This window comes from Copadichromis virginalis, linkage group LG9 (genome assembly GCF_057382275.1).
Source record: "Copadichromis virginalis isolate Kocher_CV1m ecotype Utaka linkage group LG9, C_Virginalis_male_GT1.1, whole genome shotgun sequence".
NCBI lineage: Eukaryota > Metazoa > Chordata > Actinopteri > Cichliformes > Cichlidae > Copadichromis > Copadichromis virginalis.
The window spans coordinates 32,811,273-32,833,433 of NC_140626.1; the positions used below are offsets into that span (position 1 = coordinate 32,811,273).

At 44.9% G+C, this 22,161-nt stretch overlaps 1 protein-coding gene across 10 annotated transcripts in view; it reads right to left on the minus strand.

The window, feature by feature from the left end:
- The window catches only part of tnikb (TRAF2 and NCK interacting kinase b), a 66,061-nt gene that overhangs the window by 22,176 nt on the left and 21,724 nt on the right, over positions 1-22,161 (minus strand). For 7 of the 10 annotated variants that reach the window (XM_085468768.1, XM_085468760.1, XM_085468767.1 and 4 more), the window contains 14 exons: positions 15,384-15,440; positions 15,156-15,281; positions 14,866-14,976; positions 14,340-14,430; positions 14,046-14,176; positions 12,420-12,474; positions 11,864-11,942; positions 11,526-11,701; positions 11,359-11,425; positions 10,459-10,657; positions 10,067-10,183; positions 8,000-8,086; positions 3,764-3,958; positions 2,334-2,633 (listed from right to left, as the gene is read on the minus strand). In XM_085468768.1, the coding sequence (XP_085324894.1) occupies positions 2,334-2,633; positions 3,764-3,958; positions 8,000-8,086; positions 10,067-10,183; positions 10,459-10,657; positions 11,359-11,425; positions 11,526-11,701; positions 11,864-11,942; positions 12,420-12,474; positions 14,046-14,176; positions 14,340-14,430; positions 14,866-14,976; positions 15,156-15,281; positions 15,384-15,440 (1,791 nt within the window). The remainder of the gene's footprint in view (positions 1-2,333; positions 2,634-3,763; positions 3,959-7,999; positions 8,087-10,066; positions 10,184-10,458; positions 10,658-11,358; positions 11,426-11,525; positions 11,702-11,863; positions 11,943-12,419; positions 12,475-14,045; positions 14,177-14,339; positions 14,431-14,865; positions 14,977-15,155; positions 15,282-15,383; positions 15,441-22,161) is intronic. The other 3 variants (XM_085468762.1, XM_085468769.1, XM_085468766.1) reach the window with 2 other exon arrangements.

Genomic DNA, 22,161 nt, shown 5'->3' on the forward strand with positions numbered 1-22,161 from the left:
AAATGTTTGTGGAAATGTTTTAAAAATGTAATTATTAGTTGGAGCTGAAGTGTGTAGATGGAAAATTGACTCTTTGTATTTGGATTTTTTAAACAAACACATTGATTCATCTAGAAAATCAGTACGTTGGCCTTTACTGAACTTATTACATTTATTATATACTTAACTATTAACAACATGAAACACTGATTGGGGCATTATTACACATTAAGTATGTCTACTTTTACCTTCTTTGCTATCTTTACATAATTAGATACAAATCCTGTATGAATTTGACCTGAAATGTGTTTTACAGTGCAGTAAAGTGAAGTCTGTCTCAGGGCCTTTTCTCCTGCATTAGTTAAATAAAGAGCTCACATCTGATCTCTTTCCCTCAGTTTCATATTCTGCTGCTGGTTACTGTGGCTGATGATTTCAGCTTGTAAATCTACAGGAGAACTTATTTGTCTTCAGGTCAGACAAAAGTGACTTTTTAAAAGAAGTTGTTTTCTGTGTGAATTCAGCTGCTTCTCATTAAATTGTAAAACACTGTAAGTCTGCTCTTCATTCCTCTACTGTCAGCTTAACAAACTATCACGTCTGATGGTTTTGAGCTGGCTGCACACGTCACCTGCGGCCCCCGATGAGGTGCACCTCCACAGGGTCGGTTCTCTCTAAACGGCGGTCATGTGTTTTTAGAGGGGAACATTGTGATGGAAACATTTGCTCTTCTGAAGCTCGAAGGGAAATCCTGGGAGATGAGGGTAGACCTATCTGCACACAGTGTGCTTTCCATGTTCAGCGTCCGCAGGGAGAAACACCGATATAGCTGCAGCTGTCCTACATCTGTCCACCAGCTGCCACCAGGGGGCAGACCTGGAGCTCTGCCCTAAATGTGTGTCTGTCATGAGTTTAAAGTGGCCCTAATTTATGGTTTGGACAAAATCAGCAGAGTTCACACATGAAACACAGATTTTATGAGCTCGTACCTTCTGTGTAAGAGTGTAAAAGGCAAATAAAACCAATGTTACAGAACAAATAACGACTTCAACAACCTGGAATTTAACATGAAGTTAACATGAAGCCTCGAAGAGGAAATCTGATTAAGTACATGTTAGAGATAAAATCACAGCATGCAATAACAGAGCAGCTCTCAGTCTGGGTGGCTTTAAACTCTTACCCGCTTTTATCCTCTTTATTGCTCTAAATCACCAGATAAACTCAAATGACCTGTAAATATTATACAACAGCATGCACAGCATAGGTTTGAGAAGCACCAGAGTGAGAGGTGCTCTGGGTAGAGATCACCCTGCAGCACCAGCACAGTCAGTAGCCTGTAAAATGGAAAGCGATGGTTAAAGTTAAGAGTTGGAAAGAAAAGTAAGAGGGCAGGTGTTACAGCGACCAAGTGTTCTTACATACATCCCCAAAACAACAAAATATGTCATGTCAGCGATGCTGTTTGTGGAATCCAAATTTTAACTTGCATAAAAAACATTTGAAGGGTCTCTGCTGGAGTCACTGACCACCATGTAGTTGGAGCCCCGGAGCAAAACATGGGTTTACTTGTGTTTCAGTGACATACACCTCTTCAGTATTCCAGATAATTAACAGGAATAGAAGGAAAAATGAGATTTGCAGGTTCAAATTTTAGGATAAATATGCTTTTTTTAAAGAAATACACACTAGTAAAACTCTGGGCTCATCTGGTATCAACTAATGTCCTTGTTTTGCAGCAGAACTGCTTCAGCTGTATCGTCGTCTTTTCTTTGTTAGAGAGATTTAATACTTATCTCTGCACAAAACGTTTGTGCTGAACGTGAGAATGTTAGTGCAGTAAAGGCCATCGTGGGGCAGCTCTGAGGTAGACATGCAGGTACACAGGTAAGCTGCAGGTTTGCTACAGCATAGATGTGTAGGAGCTACTCTGTAGGCTCGCTGTAGGCGTGCCATACATTTTGGCTAGGTTACCTAGGTTATTCCTTCGTCTACACCTATATATGCTGTAGATATGCCATAAGAATACATCAGTATGCTATATGTGACATCACTGCGCGCCCTGTAAATGAGTGTGTCTGCAAACAGCATGGTGTCCGTGGAAACTCAACATTTTGAGCTAAAGTGGTTGAAAGTGCAGAGGTAGCCAATCAAAGAGGAGCTTAACCAACAGATCCAAGTGGTGAGAGGAGGTGAGAAAGGGAGGAGTCCACATCATCCCAGAGTTACAGTTAGACAGTTCACCTGGTTAGAGGAGCTCTTATTAGAGATTAAAGGGAAATCATCCCAGCAGGAGGTTAATTAGGAAGCTGGACAGACGGCAAGATGAGGAAGCATCTGTTCCTCCTCCGACTAACCAAGCGGCTGGGGCTGCGGCCCCTGGAGTCAGCGCTCCTGTCGGGACTCCTGTCAGGGCTCCTCCGGGACCCCACAGGCTCAGAGTAGGCGGGCTCGGGGACGCAGGTGATGCGGATTCGAGGTGTGTGAATGTGATGTCTGGTGGGGCTGACGTGGACAGGGTAGGAGGGGGGACGGGGCCGAGGTTTGTACCCAGGGAGCTTGAGGAGCTCTTCAAAGTTGATGTCTTGCTTCTCTGTGAAGGAGTTATAGTTCTTTGGGGCGATGCGGGGGGAGTTGCTCTGAGCTCGATGCATCACCTGGAAGGCAAGGTGGGTGTTTAACGAGGAGAAGACGCACATGAGGACAGGAGGAGGACAGGAGGAGGACACTCGCTGGTTTTGGTGTCCAGAGAGTGAGATCTGTGATCTGCATTCACATTTGTTTGATGGGAGGAACGTAAGCCCTCTTTACAGAAACACTCCAAAAGGCAGAAAAACATCTCACTACGACTCAGTTTGACCTTTAACACGCTGAGCTCATCACCCTGTTAGTGACGAACACGGACGACTCAAGTCACTACACATCAAGCCTTTTTAAAATGAAACTCTTATTTTGGTAGTTTCTCCGCCTGTTTGTTGCCGCTCTGCTGTTTCACCTGGAAAATGAAAGAAATCAGAAAGTTGTCACTTTTATTTATCGCAGACTCTTCTGCAGATCAGCTCCGATGATACCTGCAGGGTGGGAAACTCGAAGCGCGTCCTGAACAAACAGAGCGCGCTGGCCTTTGATTCACACGACTCCAGCTCAGTTAGTGCTGCTATAAATGGAGACATCTGTTTGTGTGAGTCTGAGTGGAACCACAAGCTGCTCAGTGGGTAGAGTCTTGTTCCTGCTCCCACATATAAACCAGCCTTTTGTCTTTGCAGCAGAGCTTCACCTGAGTGTATGTGTGCACATTTGGATGCTAGCAGCACCTGTTTGCACAGCAGCGTCACATCCTCAGAGCGGTAAAAGCTCTTTTCTTGAAACATGTTGGAAGGTGTTGGTGCTTTCCAATAGTCACAAAGGGAAAACAAACAATAGTCTGACTTTTAGTGCGATCGAATGTTTCTCATAACATGTGGCAAAAAACTTGTTTAAATGTAGCTGTATTCTTCATTTTGTCTTTATTTTATGCAAAGATTTGTTTGTATTAATCGATCAAAAAATCAACAATTAGTTTCAGGCTCTGTGTGATGTCAGCGGGGACAGGGTGTCACTAATATGGCCACCTCTGCTGCGAGGGGCAGCCAATCAGAGCAAAGCCGCCTTGAAACAGCTTCTTCCACACTCATCAACATAAATGATGTTGCCGGTTAAATGACTTGTGCCCCCCCAGAAGCATGCACCGGCACTAAAATGAAAGAAAGTAAGGCTCGTCGTGTGAAACTGCGTGCCTGCAGGCTACCTCTTTGGCCCAGGTGGGCTTGTCGTTGCTGCTGGGCGCCTGATCCTTGTAGTGGTACAGCTGCTTCTTGTCCTGCGGCGGTCGCGCCGGCTCCTGCTGCTGCTGCAGCGACACCAGGTACGCCCGCTCCTGCTGCAGCTGCCTCTGCAGCCGCTCGGCCTGCCGCTGCTCCTCGATCTGCTTCCTCTTGTACTCCTGCACACAGAACAGAGAGACGTCAGCTGAGCGCAGGTCGAGCTGCAGAGATAAAAACAACAAGGATCACATTTCCTCAAACAAACAGGCTCGTGTGCTCAGCTCAACATGGCCTGTGTGCACGAGTGCAAAGAGAAACCTTTATGCTACTTTAATTATCCTGCACGTCTTGAGACCAGCTTGCATTTGATCTGCATGTAGACACCAGAGCACTGGTCCTGTGGTGTGTTTAGACCAAATGCAAAACCCACCCGCTGAGATTCTCCCACAGACTGCGAAGCCCGCTGACACTGCTGACTATCAGGATGAGAGAGAGCTGAAAAAGTGGAGCTCTTTGATTGAACTTTTAGATACATGCAGAAAGAATCGCACGACTTCCTCAGAAGCTCTTGTTAATTCCAGCTATCAGCTGTAGTTTGGAAGGAAGTAGCTCTGCCACTGGCTGTTAGGAGTAGACATTTGTGGGTGGAGAAATGATCCAAGAGCACTCCAGTGACTGCAACACAATTACAAAACATTTGATGGCTCAAAAATCTAATTGCCATGCTGGCTAACTCTGCTGCTGCCTCTGAGTAGAATAAGCGTGAGGTCCGTCTCTGCTGCTTCCATCCTGCACGTCAGACACTGTCGAACCTTTGAGGTGCTTTTTGGTTATTTTAATGAATGATGCACCAAAACTAAGCAGCATGGAGCGACACTGCACTGGGGAGGAGTTGTTTTATGATATCACGAACACGTTTAATTTGATGTATCTTGATAATGACCTCCGGGCCACCTGAGCTCTGGGTGTCTTTGTTTGCTTTGCTGCAGGTGCTAATTAGTTCTATGAGCTCCACCTTTTTCTTACCCCCAAGTTCTTCTCACAGTCTTTGAGCTGATCTGTGACATGAAATGAAAGTAATGGCTACTAAAGGTAAAGATGCTGGGAATGACACTGGTCTGCGTAAAGGAACGTCAGTGTGTAGCAGAGCTGCAGCCACAGGAACATGCAGAGCTGCACGCCGTCTGCAGATCTTGGTTCAAGGCAAACTTTGATGGTGCTGCACAATTTTAATATTCATTTAAAGCATCAGATTATAGAACTATTACAGTCACTATCAATGTAAAATGAGCTTTTTGAAACGCATCCCGCACTTTATACTTTACTTCTTTTTTCCCCATTTGTTTCTCTATTAATTGACTGAAAGAGGAAAATTCTTAAATATAAAAAGAAATCTTAGAGAAGCGTGTGTTCTTACGTCGAGGGTCATAAGTGACGAGCTGAATGCCATCGGCTGACATTTCTCCTCACACTGTAACGTCCCTTTAGAGGTCTGGCATTTATCTGAGCCACGTGTGAAAGACTGCAGCAGACCTTTTAGGCGTGTGTGTGTGTGAGTGACTGTGTTTACGTATCTTTGTGGGGACCAAAACGTGAACGTTTACTGTGCTTGTGGGGACCAACGGCCCTTCTGGGGACAAAATCCCTATTCCTACGAGTTTGAAGACGTTTCAGAGTCACAATGTGGGTTTAGTGTCAGGGTTAGGATTAGGCGCTCATTTTGATGGTTAGGGAAGCATTGTGTCAATTAGATGTCCCCACAAAGATATGGAAACACGGTGTGTGTGTGTGTGTGTGTGTGTGTGTGTGTGTGTGTGTGTGTGTGTGTGTGTGTGCGCACTGATCAGTTTGCACCCCTGACTGTTCTGATGTCACTGACTGAGGAAGACGCATCATCACAAACAGTGAAGCTGAATAAAGTCTTCCCAGCGCCGGCGGCCATCGACTGACACGCCCACTGCTGCGTGTGCTGATTGATTTGATGTTTGTTAACTTTTTCTGTGAAAAAAAGAAAAGCCCGACGCGTGAGTCATCTCGGCTTGGTTGGTATTGATCGATTATTGACTGGCCTCACCTTCGCGTCACACTTTATTTATTTGAGTAAACAATAAACAGGCAGACTTCCTGGAAACCGTGCTGCTTTGATTTTTAGGAACCAATGAGAGCCGACTCTGGAAGTGACTTCCTGCAGACCTGGACCTCGCTCTTTGCACCTGAACATTTGGTTTCGATTGGGACCTTTTAAAACTGACTTCTGAGGACAGAGTGTGTGCGTCATGAGCTGTTATTGTAATTATAAGAATTATAATGTGGACCTGGTCGTTGTGTCCTTGGGCAAGACACTTTACCCTACCGCCTACTGGTGTTGGCCAGAGGGGCCGATGGCGCAATATGGCAGCCTGGCTTCTGTTAGTCTGCCCCAGGGCAGCTGTGGCTACAACTGTAGCCTCCACCAGTGTATGAATGTGAGAGTGAATGAATAGTGGCATTGTAAAGCGCTTTGGGTGCCTTGAAAAGCGCTAAATAAATGCAATCCATTATTATTATAAAATATTCAGTGAGTGTTATTTCAGTTGCTTTCTGAGAGATGAGCGTAAAGCTGGGGTCTCATAGCCTCGAACGATTATCATCTAGTCTCTCGTGTACCTGGGGAAACCTGACCAATCGTGCCCGGACATCTTACATTTTGGGGCCAGTGGTGGCTTTTACTGAACTGAAGTTTTAGGAACGCAGCCCACTCCTTTATGGGTGAATGCTCCCTGCTCAGTACGAGGTCTTCCTTTACTTTGGGGTTTAGTAGCTGCTTGTTAGGTTGAAAGGTAATCAGTCCATCTGTTTCTCCCTTGATTCAGAGCTATTATAAATCAACTGATTTATCAGTGTGTGAAACAGAAACGTGCTGTTTGAACTCCGGACAGATTCAGGAGATTATTTTTTCTGTAGTTGTTCTTCTGACTCAAAGCGCTCAGCAGGAAATAGTTGTTTCAGGAATTCTTTAAGTGCTGCAAACACTCTTTGTGGTTTAGTTGAGGAAGTTGCTTGGATAGAGGATACAAAGAAGGCAACCATGATGCCCACTCAGCAGGAGAAAAAGCCCCACACTGTTAACTGTTAATGCACATCAAACTGACTTTAGATTAGGAGGCTGTAAAGCACTGGGTGATGGTAGAGGAAGCAAACTTGGAGCTAGCATTCTTCACCAGGTATAATGTAGCATCCTTAGCGCTTATCAGACAAACGAGGCATTTCCAGGTGCTTCTGGGTGGGAAAACCTCCTAAAACTTATTGCAGAACATAACGAAGCTTAGAAATCAAGCAAACCTAAAGCTGCTCCCAAGCTAGCCTGCACATCAGCCTCCCACTGAACTCACCCGGGAGCATCAATCCCAGGCCTGGAGACCTGAGGCCCTTCCTATGTGAATGAATCATGTAGCGTTTTAACAATTAACACAAACAAATTCAAATGATCACCACTGTGTGACAACACACAGTGAAGCCTTCCCCGAGTTCCAGGTTAGCTCACCGGAGACCACGACAAGGCCAAAATGCAGCAGCCCAGGTTTGAGTGTGACTGCTGTGCTTTCCCCTGCTCTCTCCTTCCTGTTTAGTCGTCACGGCTGCTGCATTAAAAAATGCCCAAATAATAAATATTGTTTTTTTAAACCAACGTGACCTCTGGGTCTAAGCCAACATGCTACTGCCTGAAATCTGATTTCTTTTTCTACCTGCCAGCAGGGGGCGACTGCTCTGGTTGAAAGCAAAAAAGACTTGTGGTTCTATAAATGTCCATGAAAAAAGGACTTCAATAACAAACGAGTTATCGTGGCAGCTGCACCCATCTGTGGTTTGAATGACCAAGCTCGCTACATTTGTAGAATCCAGGGTTGGAATAGGATTAACAAATCTGCTTCTAGTTCATGCTTCTGTTCTTTCACTTCTCTTTCTCGTCTTCCCCCAACCGATCACAGCAGATGTCAACACGTCTCTGAGTCTGGTTCTGTTGGAAGTCCCTTCCTGTTAACAGGGAGTTCTTCCTCCCCGCTGTCGCCAAAAAACAGTCATCTGATTGTTGAAGCTTTCACTGTAATATTTCAGATTGTGTATCTTAGAGTTTAAGGCACTTTGAGTTTTATGTGAATAAAAAATCAAAGCAGGGTACTTTGAGCCCGGCGTTAGGCTCTGCCCTTCATCAGTCTGTGTGTGTTTGTGTGTTGTGTTACCAGCAGTAGGGCCTGCTCCTGCAGGAGCTGCTGCTGCAGGATCTCCAGCTGCCTCTGCTCCTCCTCCAGCTGTCTACGGATATACTCCTAACCAATCAGCAGCCCCAGCCAGCACCACAGGCAGCCAATCAGAGAGCGACCAGGAGAAATGGAAGCGAATCGGAGCCCAGGCAACCAGTGACATCACCCGAGGAGGAAATAGAAGAAAAGGAAAAAGGAAAGAGGAGGAGGACAGCCAAAAGTAGGAGATTTGTTGAAGAGGTGTGAAAGTAGGGATTTAGTCAGGAACAGGCGAGGAGAGAAAAAAGAGGAACAGCAGGAGGCCGTAATTAGTAGAACAGAAAGACAACATGCTTATTATTAAGATGGCAGTGTTAAAGATCAGTGTGAAATCAGCTGTGCAAGAGGAAGAAATCTCTGTCTGAGAGAGCGTTAAGGAAGCGCTGCTGAGAAGTTAACTACGAGTCATTTATAAGTCTCGTGTGTTACAGTATCAGGCTGGAGGTGTGGCGACCCTGCAGCTGAAAATCAGCAACCCGAACCACAACGAGCACACGGCCCACATCTGTGTGTAAAACCTTCACGTAGCGCAGGTTTACACGTTAAAACGAGTTTTCTCTGTCTGTCAGACATGCTCCTCATCATCCGGTGAAACCTTAAAGCCTCATCATGTAGCATGTTTCCCCTCAGTCACATCACAGATTTTTCTGGACTAGAAAATGTTCTGTTGTCACATTTCACGAGTGACCGGCTCCATAAAACGATCGATACCACGTTAAAGGCTGCAGAGGGATTATATCTGCAAGCGGCTGCTTTCTGTTGCTTAAAGTTTTGGGACAAAAAGAGTAAAGAGTAATCTATAATCGCAGAATTGTTTGACATTAATTATAAACCTCTGAAATTAGAGGTTTGAGTAAATGTATTTTTAGGCTGAAGCAACATGACTGAATTTCCATTTTGGTCCAGAAACACAAAAAGCTAACTAATTACAAGCTTCTTTGATTAAATCCAATTTAAATGCCAAATTTAAAATGCATTAAAGCCACAAACTTGAAAAACGTACAATCTGAATATTTTAAAAGTGGAAAACGTCATGAACTGTAGTCACACAGTTAGAACAGAAGCTCCGTGTAGACCACGACTGTTTTAAGTGATCTGTTTACCATTTTACACACATCACACGTCAAAGGTTGTAGACGGATTAAAGGAGGATTATTTGTGTTGGTGCTTAAAATATTAGCACAGCCTTTTACTGCACAATAATACATTTTTGCATAAATGTTTGAGATAAAATGAAGTTTTACAGTCATGTAGTTTTAAGCTGAGTCATGCTGACTTTTAATCTCCACTGTAGGATAAGCTCTAGAGACATTAGAAACCTTCATTTCCCATAATGCAGCTTGGAAATTTCTTTAATTCAGGTCTCATTTAAACCCTGCATGAATAATGCAGGAGTGATGCAGCACGAGAGTTCTCACAGGCTGTGAAGCAGAAGTAAAATGAGGAAAAATGCTCCTTTAGCTTTCAGCTAACTGAGTGTGTAAAGCAATAAAACACAGAGCTGAGCTCAGAGTGAGGGACGGAGCGCACAGTCATCAATGATTTGGTCGGAACACCAAACCATCTGGTTTATTATGAATGTGTTGCTACAACAGTAGAGCTAATTAATTTGTGTTTATTTAACAATTGGTTCAAATTTGCTCGTGTAACAGCTGCGAGTTGTTTCCTAAGACATTAATAATAATTCTCAAAGATTAGTGAGAGCTTATTTAAGTCTCTTATTCTCTGTAAGAAGTTTATGTTCCTGTTCCCTGTTCTAGTTGTTGTAAAGCTCATTTATTTATGATTAATGTACAAATTAACTACCATAAATTCTTTCTACAGCGCCCCCTGGTGTCTGGAGGCCAGCATCTACAATATGTGAAATTCTCCTTTTACATCATCTCTGTAGCGTCTTCTCTGATTTGACATTTCCATGTTTCAGTCGCTCATCAGAGTAACTGACAGGAGATGTGCTGAGAAGCCACACCCCCCCGTATGACACTTGTCAGTCAGGTGTTTCCGTACCTGCTCTCTCTCGGCGTGCCTCCTCTCCTCCTCGCGGCGGAGCTGCTCCATCTCTTCATACCTCCTCCTCTGCTCTCGCTCCTGTTGCTTCCTCAGCTCTCGCTCGCGACGCTGTTGCTGTAGGTGGAAACCGTTTTACACAACAACACCTCAGCTGTCTGCATGTCCGTGTGTGTCTGTGTGTGCGCGTCAGGCATGTTTTCCTGGCATTTGGATGAGCTGAGGTGCTAACAAACAGGTGTGATGTGTTTCACATGCAGGAAAAGTGACTTTATAATCATTCTGATCTGTTTCTCACAGATTCAAACAGCCGAAGGACAAATCGACTTCCTGTGTGTAACGTAACAATCTATCGTTGTCATTATTATTATTATCTGCGGTCTTAAATCTACCTCCTCCAGCCGTCGCCGCTGCTCTTTCTGCTCTTCTATACGTTTTTGTCTCTCGGCCAGTAGCTGGCGCTTGTGCTCCTCGTTCTGCTGCTGCTCCAGCTGCTGACGCCGGATCAGCTCCGACCGCTCCTTATTGGCCAGCTGCAGACGCAGGAAGTCTCGCCTCAGCGTGGACTCGCCCGGAATATTGATGATGGAGCTGGAACAGGATTAAGACTTGTTTGAGTTTTAGCGAATCTGCAAACCTATGGACGAGCAGCAGTAATAATGGGAGCATATAGCAGGTCTTTGCTAAATAAAAGAGAAGTTTAGCCACCATAATGTTTTTGTTTGTGAACTCTCTTTCTGAACACCCATCATGTTTTTTGGAGCTAAGAGTGAGCATCGTCAGATGACAGGGTGGAGTTACAGAACGTGAACTGCCTGCATTCGTAAACTGTTAAAGTGTCACATCTGTAAGTAAGTCCATGGTTGTTATATGAAGCGGTAAATTCTGAGACTGCAAGTGAAGCTACAGCTGAAGTTCCAAGAAGCTGCAGTTCCTGTAGTGGCCACTTGAGGCTGGTGTCAGCGTTGAGTCAGCTGAAAGGATGTTTAATAGACAGCTGTAGCATAGAGCAGCCAGACCTCTAACTTTAAGCCCTAAATAAATTTAAACACGTGAGTTATTTTGTTTTAAACACTTGTGAAGGTGGAAGGTATCTACAAAGACCAAAACATTGTGTTTTAACAGGCTGTAAACCGTTCATTTCTGTTGCAAAGCTGTGGGAGTCGATGGGGAGTGTCTCACTGTCGCTGCCACTCCGGCAACTGGATTTGTGGTGCTTCAGTTTTGGATTCTAGATTTCTGCCTGTTAACACCAGCAGCTACAGTGGAGGCTACGGCATGAGTAAACATACCTGGGCTCTCCTATGTCCCTCTCTTCATCCTCTTCCTCACTCCCACTGTACTCGTACTCCGTCTCATCTGAGGGGAAAACAAACAGAGATTTCAGGTCAGTGTTTACATCTGTTGACAGCGGAGGCTTCAGGCAGCTGTGAGCTGAGGTGAGTTAGTGCCTGCTCACCTCGCTCGCCCCTCCTCTTCTTGGTGCGGTCGATGTGGTCCTTCAGCTGGATGCGGACCTGCCGCTCGTTGGGGAGGTCTCTGATGAAGGGGTGCTTGAGGAGCTGCTCGGTGCTCGGCCTCTGGCTGTGACTCTTCACCAGGCAGCTCTCTATGAACGACTGGAACTTCTTCGACCTGACCGCGAGCACACACACCAGTTAATCGCTGATAGCTCTCTCTCTTAAAACAGCAGCTTCATTAAAGGGAGAGCTGCAGCTTTACCCTCTTACAGGCCACTGTCACATCGTGTTTGTGTAGAGATGTCTGACAGCATGTGTGTGCGTTTAAGTGACTCACCACTTCTTTGATTTGAGTCTCGGGGCAGGATTTCTGGGGATGAGGAAGAGCGCCCTCATTGGATGCATGTCACACAGAGCTGAGGAGGCAAAAGGAAGGAAAGGAGAGAGAGGAAAGGAAAGAAAGCAAAAAGATAGGAATTAAAAAAATTAAAAAGGAAAAATGGGAGAGAGGAGATGAGATTAGGAAAGGTGCCAAAATGTGGATAAAGGAAAGGAGAGGAGATGAGAGAAAGGAAATGATGCAAAGGTGGAGCAAGAGCAGGAAATAAGACAAAAGGGAAGGACAAGAGACAAGAAATGATGAGACATGAAATGGGAGAAGAAGACAGGAGAATAGGAAAGGAAAGGAGAGCAAAGGAAAGGAAAGGAAAGGAAGGGAGAGGAAAGGAAGTATTTAAAGTTGCAGGATAAAAGAAGGGGAGGGAAGGAGACAGGAAGAAGAAGAAGAGGTGCAAAGCAGAAAGAGAAAAAAGAAAAAGACATCGATTTAGTCGTTTAGCTCGCAGACAAACTGTGCTGTGAGTGTCAGCTGATAACGGTGTAATCACACTTACGTGGCGCTCCCTCTGCCATCTCTATGGCTGTGATACCGAGCGACCACAGATCACTCTGCAGAGAGAGAAACACGAAACGTTCACATCCTCCCAACGTGTTACCGACTCAACACTTTCAGGAGATCGGCGCGCCAATCGGTGTACTTGTTAAGCGATAAAAATACAGTCAGCTCCCCATCTGTGCCTGTGCTGCCCGTCTTTAACATTTCAACCATATTATTATTATTATGTTTCTGTTTTTAGGTGCAGATCTGAGCTGTTCGTGCTGTCAGACGGACTCAGGCTTTCTCGTCACGTAAAGCCCCGGAGGGTTGGCGTTAATGGTGTAGGCGCACATCCTCCACCAGCTCGCCACAGGGGTTCGTCCTGTCCCCATTACAGCGCGCTCCTCTTACAGTAACCGCTGCAGACCCACTGATTTCAGCTCTCTGAAGGAACGATACTCGTTTCTGTTGGTGCGCTCGGGTAGCAATAATCAGAGATTACACAACTCCAAAAAACAACAGATATGATGTGAGAGGGATTGTTTTTAAAGGTCAGTGCGCGCTGTTTGTTCACAGCTACAAGCAGTTTGACTCGGACGAGAAATTGAACTACAGGAGGGCAATTTAATAAAAAAGAAAAGCAGGAAAAACTTTACCTTTTCCTTCGTTTTAAAGTGTACTTATTTAGGTTTGTTTGACCAGTGTGGAAAATCACGCGTGCACTGTTAAACTGGATCTGTACTCGTGAGATCTTATCCCAGCTTATTAAGTGCAGATTTAAATGCTCCTTCAGTTCAGATCAAACAAACACGGAGACGTCACTGAGCTCCAACAGCCTGATCAGATCAGCTGTTACGCTAATGTTTAGCATCCAGGCAAAAACACGATTTATGAAGCGTAGCTGAGCTGGAAATCCGCCCATAAACTGTACAGCACTGCTGTAACTTTGTAATTAAAACAAGACGCAAAACTAAATATGAGCAATTTGAAGGGATACATACAGACACATTAGCACAGAGATGGAGGATGAGAGCTGTTATAGGAAAACCTCAGAGACAAATGCTGTCCTATGGCAGGATGAAGACAGCGAAAATCGACCAACACGAGAGAGCGTCTCAGGTCATCCCATACGACTCCTGCTCAAGCTTTAAGCTGGTGCTAACATGAAGCTGGGGAGGCTGAGAATGACTGGTTCATTTTGTTTGCTCGGGGTCCAACAGAGGAGACACTTTTAGCAGGAAAAACAAGCTCTATAAATCATCACTTATCTTATATGATCCTGTGCTAATGACTTCACCCGAGTCTCCTTTCGTTTATCAGGTAAACTGGCGTCTGTGCAACACCAGCTGTGCTGTTTAACCTCACAGAATCAATATGAACTAAACCCTAATCCATTACCAACGATAGGATCAACACAAAACCAGCACGACTGTGTGAAATGGCTCCACACGTCACTAATACAAGCGCCCGTGGACGATGTTCTCGGGTTCCACAAACCGAGGGCTGAACGATCTTCTGTTTTCAGGAAACTCAGTGGTGGTTTAGTGCAGCATAGGTTACCATGACGATGTATCCTAGTACAAAGTTAAGCCTAAAGTTAGCTCACCGAGTCCTGAGGCGACTGTTAGTTAGAATAAATTACCTTGAAGTCATACGTGGCATCAGGATTCTCGTCACAGGCGATGACCTCCGGGGCCATCCAGTACGGGGTCCCAATAAACGTGTTCCTCCGTCCCACCGTACGGTCCAGCTGAGCACTCACACCAAAGTCCACTGCACACAAAACACTGTTCATAGCGCTGCGGTGCAGTGCCGAGCTGTACATGTTATGTTTTTGACAGCACGCATCCAGAGCGGCCCCTCAGGAGCCTTCTAACTATAACACAAGTCACCATAATTAGGATGAAACTTAGAATAAATGCTGCTGCTTCCTCACCGAGTTTGACCTCCGCGTTCTCCGTCAGCAGCACGTTCTGGCCTTTGATATCTCTGTGGATGACCTTGTGCTGGTGGAGGTGGGTCAGACCCTGGAGACAAGGGGAAACAAGTGGCAAAGGTCGTCTTACGATCCAAAACAGAACAGCAGGAGGCAGAGGAGAGGCTCGCTAATCCGTGAGCTTCATCGCTTCATTATTTCAGTTCAGCTCTTTGAGGCCGAAATATGCAGATACACAAAACCAGGTGTACATGTTACATTTGTATTGTTGATTGTCATTTATAATTAACCAATCTGCATTTTTCCTTACAAATCTGTCATTTATATTTATATAAATGTTATAAATTTGATTTCATTTATTTTAGATGCATTTACAAATTTCCTTTCTTGTCAGTTTTGTCCACACACATGTGGCAGACTTTTTCTTTTTTGCAAAGACTCTGACGGTGTTCCTCTGGGAAACAACTGGGTGTTTCTTCTTTGTGGGAAAACATGTAAACATAGGCGACAGCGTTTTGGTTCTTACCCTGAGGATCTCTCTGCAGATGTAGGCGATCCACTCCTCCTTCAGGGAGTTCCCTTTGGTGTTTTTGATCAGATCTGTCACCGAGCCGGCCCCGCAGAACTCCATCACCAGCTGCACAAACATACGTGCAGTTTTTGGGTTTATTATTAACTGTTCACTTCACTGCAAACCTCTATCAGTCATCTCATCCTTTGATCTCTATATACAGGACGTGTTGTCGTTGTGGGTCAGGGGAGCTTTCAGTCAGACTGATTTAAGCTCAGCTAACAAAACGTGTTCGTGTGACTAACCCAGAGCTGGTCGTCCACTCCTGGAGGATTTTTCTTGATGAAGGCTCCATAATAGGTTGCTATGTTCCTGTGGTGGCTGTACTTCTTCAGCATGTTGATCTCGGCTTTAATCTCCTCCTCCTCATCCTAAAGCACACAAACGCAGAGACAGATGCAGCACAATGCCAATAACACACACGGTCGCAGTATAACAGAAAGGCTGGATTAAAGACGGTGTGTGTCACTCACGCCTGTGACATCCATGACCTTGATGGCAGCGAGCTGGCCAGTTTTGACATGGCGACCCTGAAGAACACAGGTGGAGAGGCGATCAAAGACATGAGTCACGGATTTGGATCTAGGACACATTTACTCAACATTTCCGTCCCTTAATCTCTTAAGAACAGAGCAAATCCAGTTTGCTTCCTCTAATTCCTTGTTTTGGAGCGATTTCTGATGGGAATCCAGATGAGCAGGCCTTAGCCCTCTGCAGAGCAGGTTTCTGGGGACATATTTATGTTTTGCACTGTCCATCTGTCCAGAATTTGTGGACAAACAAAAGTGTACAATATACAGTCAGAGACTCTTTTGCAAATATGGTCTCAGTAAAGGTTGACATATTATGGATCCAAGTTCCAAATACTGTTCGAAAATACAGCAACAGCCCTTATTCTCAGTATATTCAGCTGGAAAAAAAACACCTTTACCATGAAACTTCAAAGAAAGAATGATGATGATGATACAGAATCCATCTAACCCAATGTCAACTCCTTCAATAGGCTTCCTCAACGACTAAAATAGAAGCCGGTAGATCCAGATGGAAGACGTTTGATTTTTAACATGTCTTTAATGTATGAAAGTGTGCATGTAAACCCAAACTGTGGTCCTGTGTGCATGCTAACTGGACTGTAAGGAGCCCGGCTGAGATTGGAGAGGAAACTATACAGCTGACAGAGAACCAGCGTTCGAAACCTGACAAGCTGTTTTTGTGGCTGCTTGAGACTTGGGGAAGTCGATGTCTCATTGCCATATGAAGCATCATATTATGCCTCATTATTATGGGGTCTCCTACTAACCTGCTACGCCAATCGGCATGTTGAAGTGTCCTCGGGCGAGATACTGAACCCTGGGCTGCTCCCAGTGCATTCACAGTTATGTGAATGTGTGCATAAATGTTGGGTACAGAGAAAATGAACGCATGTATGTGATTGGGTGAATGAAGCTTTTAGTAAAAATGAATTAATTAGAGTAGAAAAGCACCGGAAGTGCTGCACACCTGTATTTCTTCTGATGGCCAGCAGGGGGCAAAAACAAGTCTGACTGTAGAGAACTCTGTGAGAGGAAAGGTTTGGTTCGCTCTTAGTGAACACTTTCCTGATCTATTCACAGTCTCAGTTGCTCGTTTCAAGGTTTTGTAAATACAATATTATATTTATTAAATATTAACACTCAACAGAGTCTAAAAGGATAACTGCCACATGAGTGTGCAGCATCCCTCTTTGGTTTGTCTAGCCGATGACTTCACACTAACTATGATTGCATTCTTTCCTTTTACATACTTTTTGCCACATGTCTTACTACGTGATCCCGTCTGACAACACACTGTTCTGATCACAAGAGATCGTGTGCCCACGAGAGATGTGTCTGTCTGCAGCTTCCTCCAGCGATAAAAGCACGCCGCTTGCTTGTTTATCGTCGCTGTTACACTTCACAGACGTGTGCAGCCAGATAATCGTCACAGAAGTGAAAAATGAATCACCAGAAAGTACCCTTCACATGTAGCAGAACACTGTGCTTTGCAAACACCTGAGAGCTCCTCTGCTTTTGAATTCAAGTGGGATGCTTTTACATATTCATGCTGTACTATTTATTCATTTTAAGCTCATTAATTCACCTTTAAGTTTGGCCTGGTCTAGAGTTCAGCCACGTGTAGCTTGTCAGGTAGATGAAAACGACAAAGAGCCAAACAGAAGTAAGAATCGATACTTTACGTTACATTGAGCATCGAGCAGCAGCTCTCTGGGAACAAAATTCCTTATTGGTGTTATAGATTAGATTAGTTCGCCTTGTAATCGGAAGGTTGCCGGTTCGAGCCTCGGCTCCGACAGTCTCGGTCGTTGTGTCCTTGGGCAAGACACTTCACCCGTTGCCTACTGGTGGTGGTCGGAGGGCCCGGTGGCGCCAGTGTCTGGCAGCCTTGCCTCGGTGGCTGTGGCTACAATGTAGCTGCCATCACCAGTGTGTGAATGTGTGGATGACTGGATGTGTAAAGCGCTATACAAATACAGGCCATTTAGTTCATTTACCAGAATAGCTGATAGGCTGCTGGAACGATAACAGTAACTCAAACAGCTACTTGTAACAAACAAGGAATACAGACGTGCACAACACAACATGTTGAACCTTGAAACTGATGTTCCACAGCAGCAGAAGAACACAACAAGTGTCCTTCCTGTTAGCTAAGAGGACGAAACTGAGGCTACAATTCACAGGTTCACCAAAACTGGACAGCAGAGGATTGCAAAACGTCGTCTTGTCTGTGTTTACTTCTCCTGCAACATTCCGATGCTAGGGCCAGACTTTGGGGAAATCAGCAGTTCAGGCTGCGGGTGGTGTAATGGTGTAGTACCAGCTGAGTGTCATTTAAACACCAACCTATCTGAGTATTGCTGCTGACCATGTCCATTTCTTTATAACCAGCGTACCCAACTTTATGTTGTGCAACATAACACAACATGTCGCACAGTTTAAGTCACCTCAGTGAGTTCACTGTACTCACATGACCTCAGCAGTCACCACATCTTAATCCAGCAGAGCACCAGATTTACATTATGGATGCTATCATGTAGTCTGGCTGTACCTAACAAAGTGCAAACAACTGTCCCATTAATAAAATAATTCATTCATGGTCAGCGCCCCTCGCCAAGGACTCGCTGATATTTATACTCCCAGACGCTGCAGATATAACGCAGAATAACCATGCGTTCAACTCTGCATTTAAAATATAAACTATAACAGGAAACTGTTCAACTCATGGCTTCAATCTCCGGTTTGTCTTTCCAAAGGTAAAGGCCCCGCGCTCACTGCAGGGCACATCGCCGCAGCCTGTTAGCTCCCATTTTTTCAGCACTGTGACGACTTTGAGTTTAAATAATTTACAGTGAAGCTGAACTAAAATCCAACACTGAGTCTAACATCTCCTCCTCCTCCTTCAAAGCGAAGCCGGTATCACAGCAGCTGTTAAAGCGAGAAAGTGGAAATTCATCCACCTCACTACACACACACACACACACACACACACACACACACACACACACACACACACACACACACACACCATTTCCTAACGGTAACCTAGCAACAGGCCTGGCAGTGAGGGCAATGAATGAATGTGGGGTTGGAGGAGGCAAAGCGATGGCAGTTTGTGTGTGTGTGTACATGTGTGTGTGTTAGAGGCCATGATATTTCACACACTGGGTCACTTGCACATGTGAGTCCCTCAGATTCAGACACACACGCTGAAATAGACAAGCTCACACACACACACTCACGCAGACGGCGTCTCGGTTACTCAGCGTTGCATCAGACACTGAATATATCTGACAGGCTGAAATCACCTCGGAGTGCTGAAAGTCTCTTGTTCTCTCCCCGTCTCTCTTGTGCGTCTCACATCTTTTGTTTCCTGTTTCATCGCGCCGACTCCCTCGATTTCTTTCACCTGTGCCAAGTGTTCGATAATTCAGCCTTTGGAATCGTCAATAACTTTAGGAAAATGTCAGTTTTTTGCTTTAAAGCTGATCTAAAAACCAGCCTGATGATTCACAGCGTGCTAACAATGCCAGTCACATTTTACCGAAAGCTGACCTTGGATCTGTCGTTAACGATCCAATCGAAACCTTTCTAGTCAGATGCCATTTTAGTAGATGTGCTGTGAACCGACTCCAACCTTCACCCACCAGCTGCCATTAAAAGCTCAAGTGTACACCAGCCTCCCTTTAAAATATGATAATTAGTTTAGTCTCCACTGTCTCCCAGTCAGTTCTATGACAGACAGGCAGGAGTGGAAACCACAAAGCAAAACTGTCCATTAATGTCGGTGTAAAGCTTGATTCACGCTCGCTCTGATCGGTCTCAATAACAAACAATGCGTTCGTACCTCCGCACGAGAAAATGTGCACAGCTCTAAACTCTGAGCTGGCCTAACAGTCGGGGAAAAACCTGACGAATGAACACAAATCACACGCACCTTTCCTGCTGTCTCTGTTTATTTACGCGGCGAGAATAAAACTGATTAATTACACCGAAGCATCTTTTACAGCAGGTGTCTAAATCATTTTAGCTCGGGGGCCGCAAACGAACAATTTGATCACAAGTGGGCTAGACCACCACAACTGCTGCATAATAACATACAGTACTGTGCAAAAGTCTTGAGCCACCACTAATTCCTTTATATTCTGCAGGAGAATGGGAAAAGATGCAGTAATGCATGGAAACATGGAAAGTCATTTGGTATGACCGCCTTTACCCTTCAACACGGGCTGAACTCAGCTTTTTGTCATCAGGAATAATTCTCAGACATCAAAGTTCTTCTCTGGGAGTTTGTTCTGTTAACATCGTCCCACACTGCTTCAATAATGAGGCTCTGTGCTTTTCTATTCATGTGTGTTTTTAGTGCATTGTCTCTTTGGGGTCATTGTTTCCAGATGGTATTGTATCCGATCGCACTTTTATATGGAGAAGATCTGCAACACCATTGGATGAAATGCAGCCTGAGACCATGACAGACCCCCACTGTGTTTTCTAGATGGCTGTGGACTGTAACTGTTGGACCTCTCTCCTGATGAGGCCTCAGTAAACAGTGCAAACACTGAATGTCCAGATACATCGCTCAGGTTCTGTGTCAGATCTTTGCTGGATTTTTTAACCATTTCTTAATGACTTCCAGCTTGTTTATTCACTGTAGATCATTTTCAGGCCTTCTCTGTTCTACACGTGTCCGGTTTCCTCACGCTTTTAAGGACACACTTTACATCATGCTTAGATGTGCCATGTTTTTAACTAATAGCTCTTTGGGAATCACCTTGATGGCGCAAAAATACTATTATATGTCTGACAATTATTTTTGGCATCTTTCATAGTTTCAGCTAAGAAATGTGAACAATCAATGTGATACAAGGTTATTTACTAAGCTGTGTAGACACAACACTGATTTATTGCTTCAGTTAGTTCCTGTTTTATGCTTTAATGAGGTCACACTCATAGGTCAGTGTAAAGTGGACTGAAAAACTGCCAGTGCTCAAAGAAAAGTTTTGAAAATCCTTTAGAAATCTGGAGAACTGCTGCAATAATGATCAGCAAGCAACAAACATTTAAGGGGGAAAATAAGTAAATAAACAAACGTCAACATACGAGGAATGTTGGAAAGCCCGAGTGTAAGTGAGGCAGGAGGTACATGATACACTGACGTAGGCGATTAACTGACAGGTGTAGCACAAAGAAGGCAGGAAGTATAAAACAATATGCTCTAATATAATAAAATAAAACAGGAAGTGCCTAACGATGGTGATCATCCTTCTCTCTGTATGTAAGGTTTGTTCATTAAAGCCTGAACTGTCCAGCCCTGCGATTTAAATACTGCCCATGGAAACGCTCCACACCAGCCATGAACTCGTCATATTTAGGATTCAGTACATTCTCTTCCACTGGTCCAATTCAAGTTCACGGGGGGGCTGGAGCCTCTTCCAGCTACCTCGATAACTGCATGTCTGTAGAGCGTGGGAGGAAGAACATGCAGACCCCACACAGGAAGATGGTGGATTTAAACACAGAATCTTCTTGCTGTGAGGCAACAGTGCTAACCACTGCACCATGAGAAGATCAAGATCAAGATAAAGCTGAAACGTATGACTTGGCCTGTTTCGCAATGGAAAATAATCTTTTCAAAAATTCCTGGATCCAGATCTCCAGATGTTACTCATGCCCAGCCGGGACCAAGCTCCACCTTGGATCAAGTTCTCATACAAATCAATCAACAACTTTCTGACTAATTATTTTAAACATAACAGCGCCTTTACAGTCTGACAAAGTAGCAGCCTGTCTCACTCTTCCTGTTGATGGTACACGGCTAAGTCACTAGTAGGCAGCAGCTTTGTGCAGCTGAAGCTAAGTTATAATTCGAAAAGTCAGTAAACCTGCTCCCTGGACCTCGGGTTAAGTGTGTGAAGTGCTGCTGTGACTGCAGGACAAACGGCAGCGATCCAGCACGATGGGGCAATAAAAGGCGAGGCAGATAACGGCGGCGAGATGAGAGGAAGAGATAGCATCTCACAGAGGCTCTTTGTTTTGCTATCTCTCTTCCTCCGACACCGACGGCCGGCCAGACGAATCTCCCAAAGGTGACACAGAGCTCCCAGCGTGTGTTCACGTGTGTGCGCGTGCTCGAGCCAGATTATGGAGGCCGGGCGGCATGAGGAAGCTGCATTAAAATATCACCCGAATCCGCACATATGCAGGGAGAGAGATAAAGATAGCAGCAGAGGGAGAACAGAGGGAGGTGGCAGGTGAGGAGGAGGCGGAGGAGGAGGATGACTGGAGGTAGAAAAGGGCAGAATATCCTTTTGAGGCTGCCTCAGGCGTAAAAACACACCTCAGGTCCCGCGTTCAGACAAGCCTCGCATTCCTAACCTGAACACAAGCCCCGACACATTACGACAGAAACAGACTGACAGACACAAATTAGCGTTTCTCTCTCTGCGCTCTAATGTAACAACACGTCCTCTGGAAACGGCGAGCTTGTGCAACCAGCGTGGGCTTTTGTCTGCGTCCTATTGTCGCAGAAATACACAAATTCACCACGTTTGGCATTTTAGAAGTGACTGCAAAAGGACAACTGAAAATATGAAAACCACAGTTTCAAAGAAGCATTATTCTCTGTTTTAAAGGAGCTTAAAAGCAAACACTGGAGGCCAAAATACACCAAACAGCAGGCTGTTATTTTGTTTTCAAACCCCCATACTGACAGCAGCTA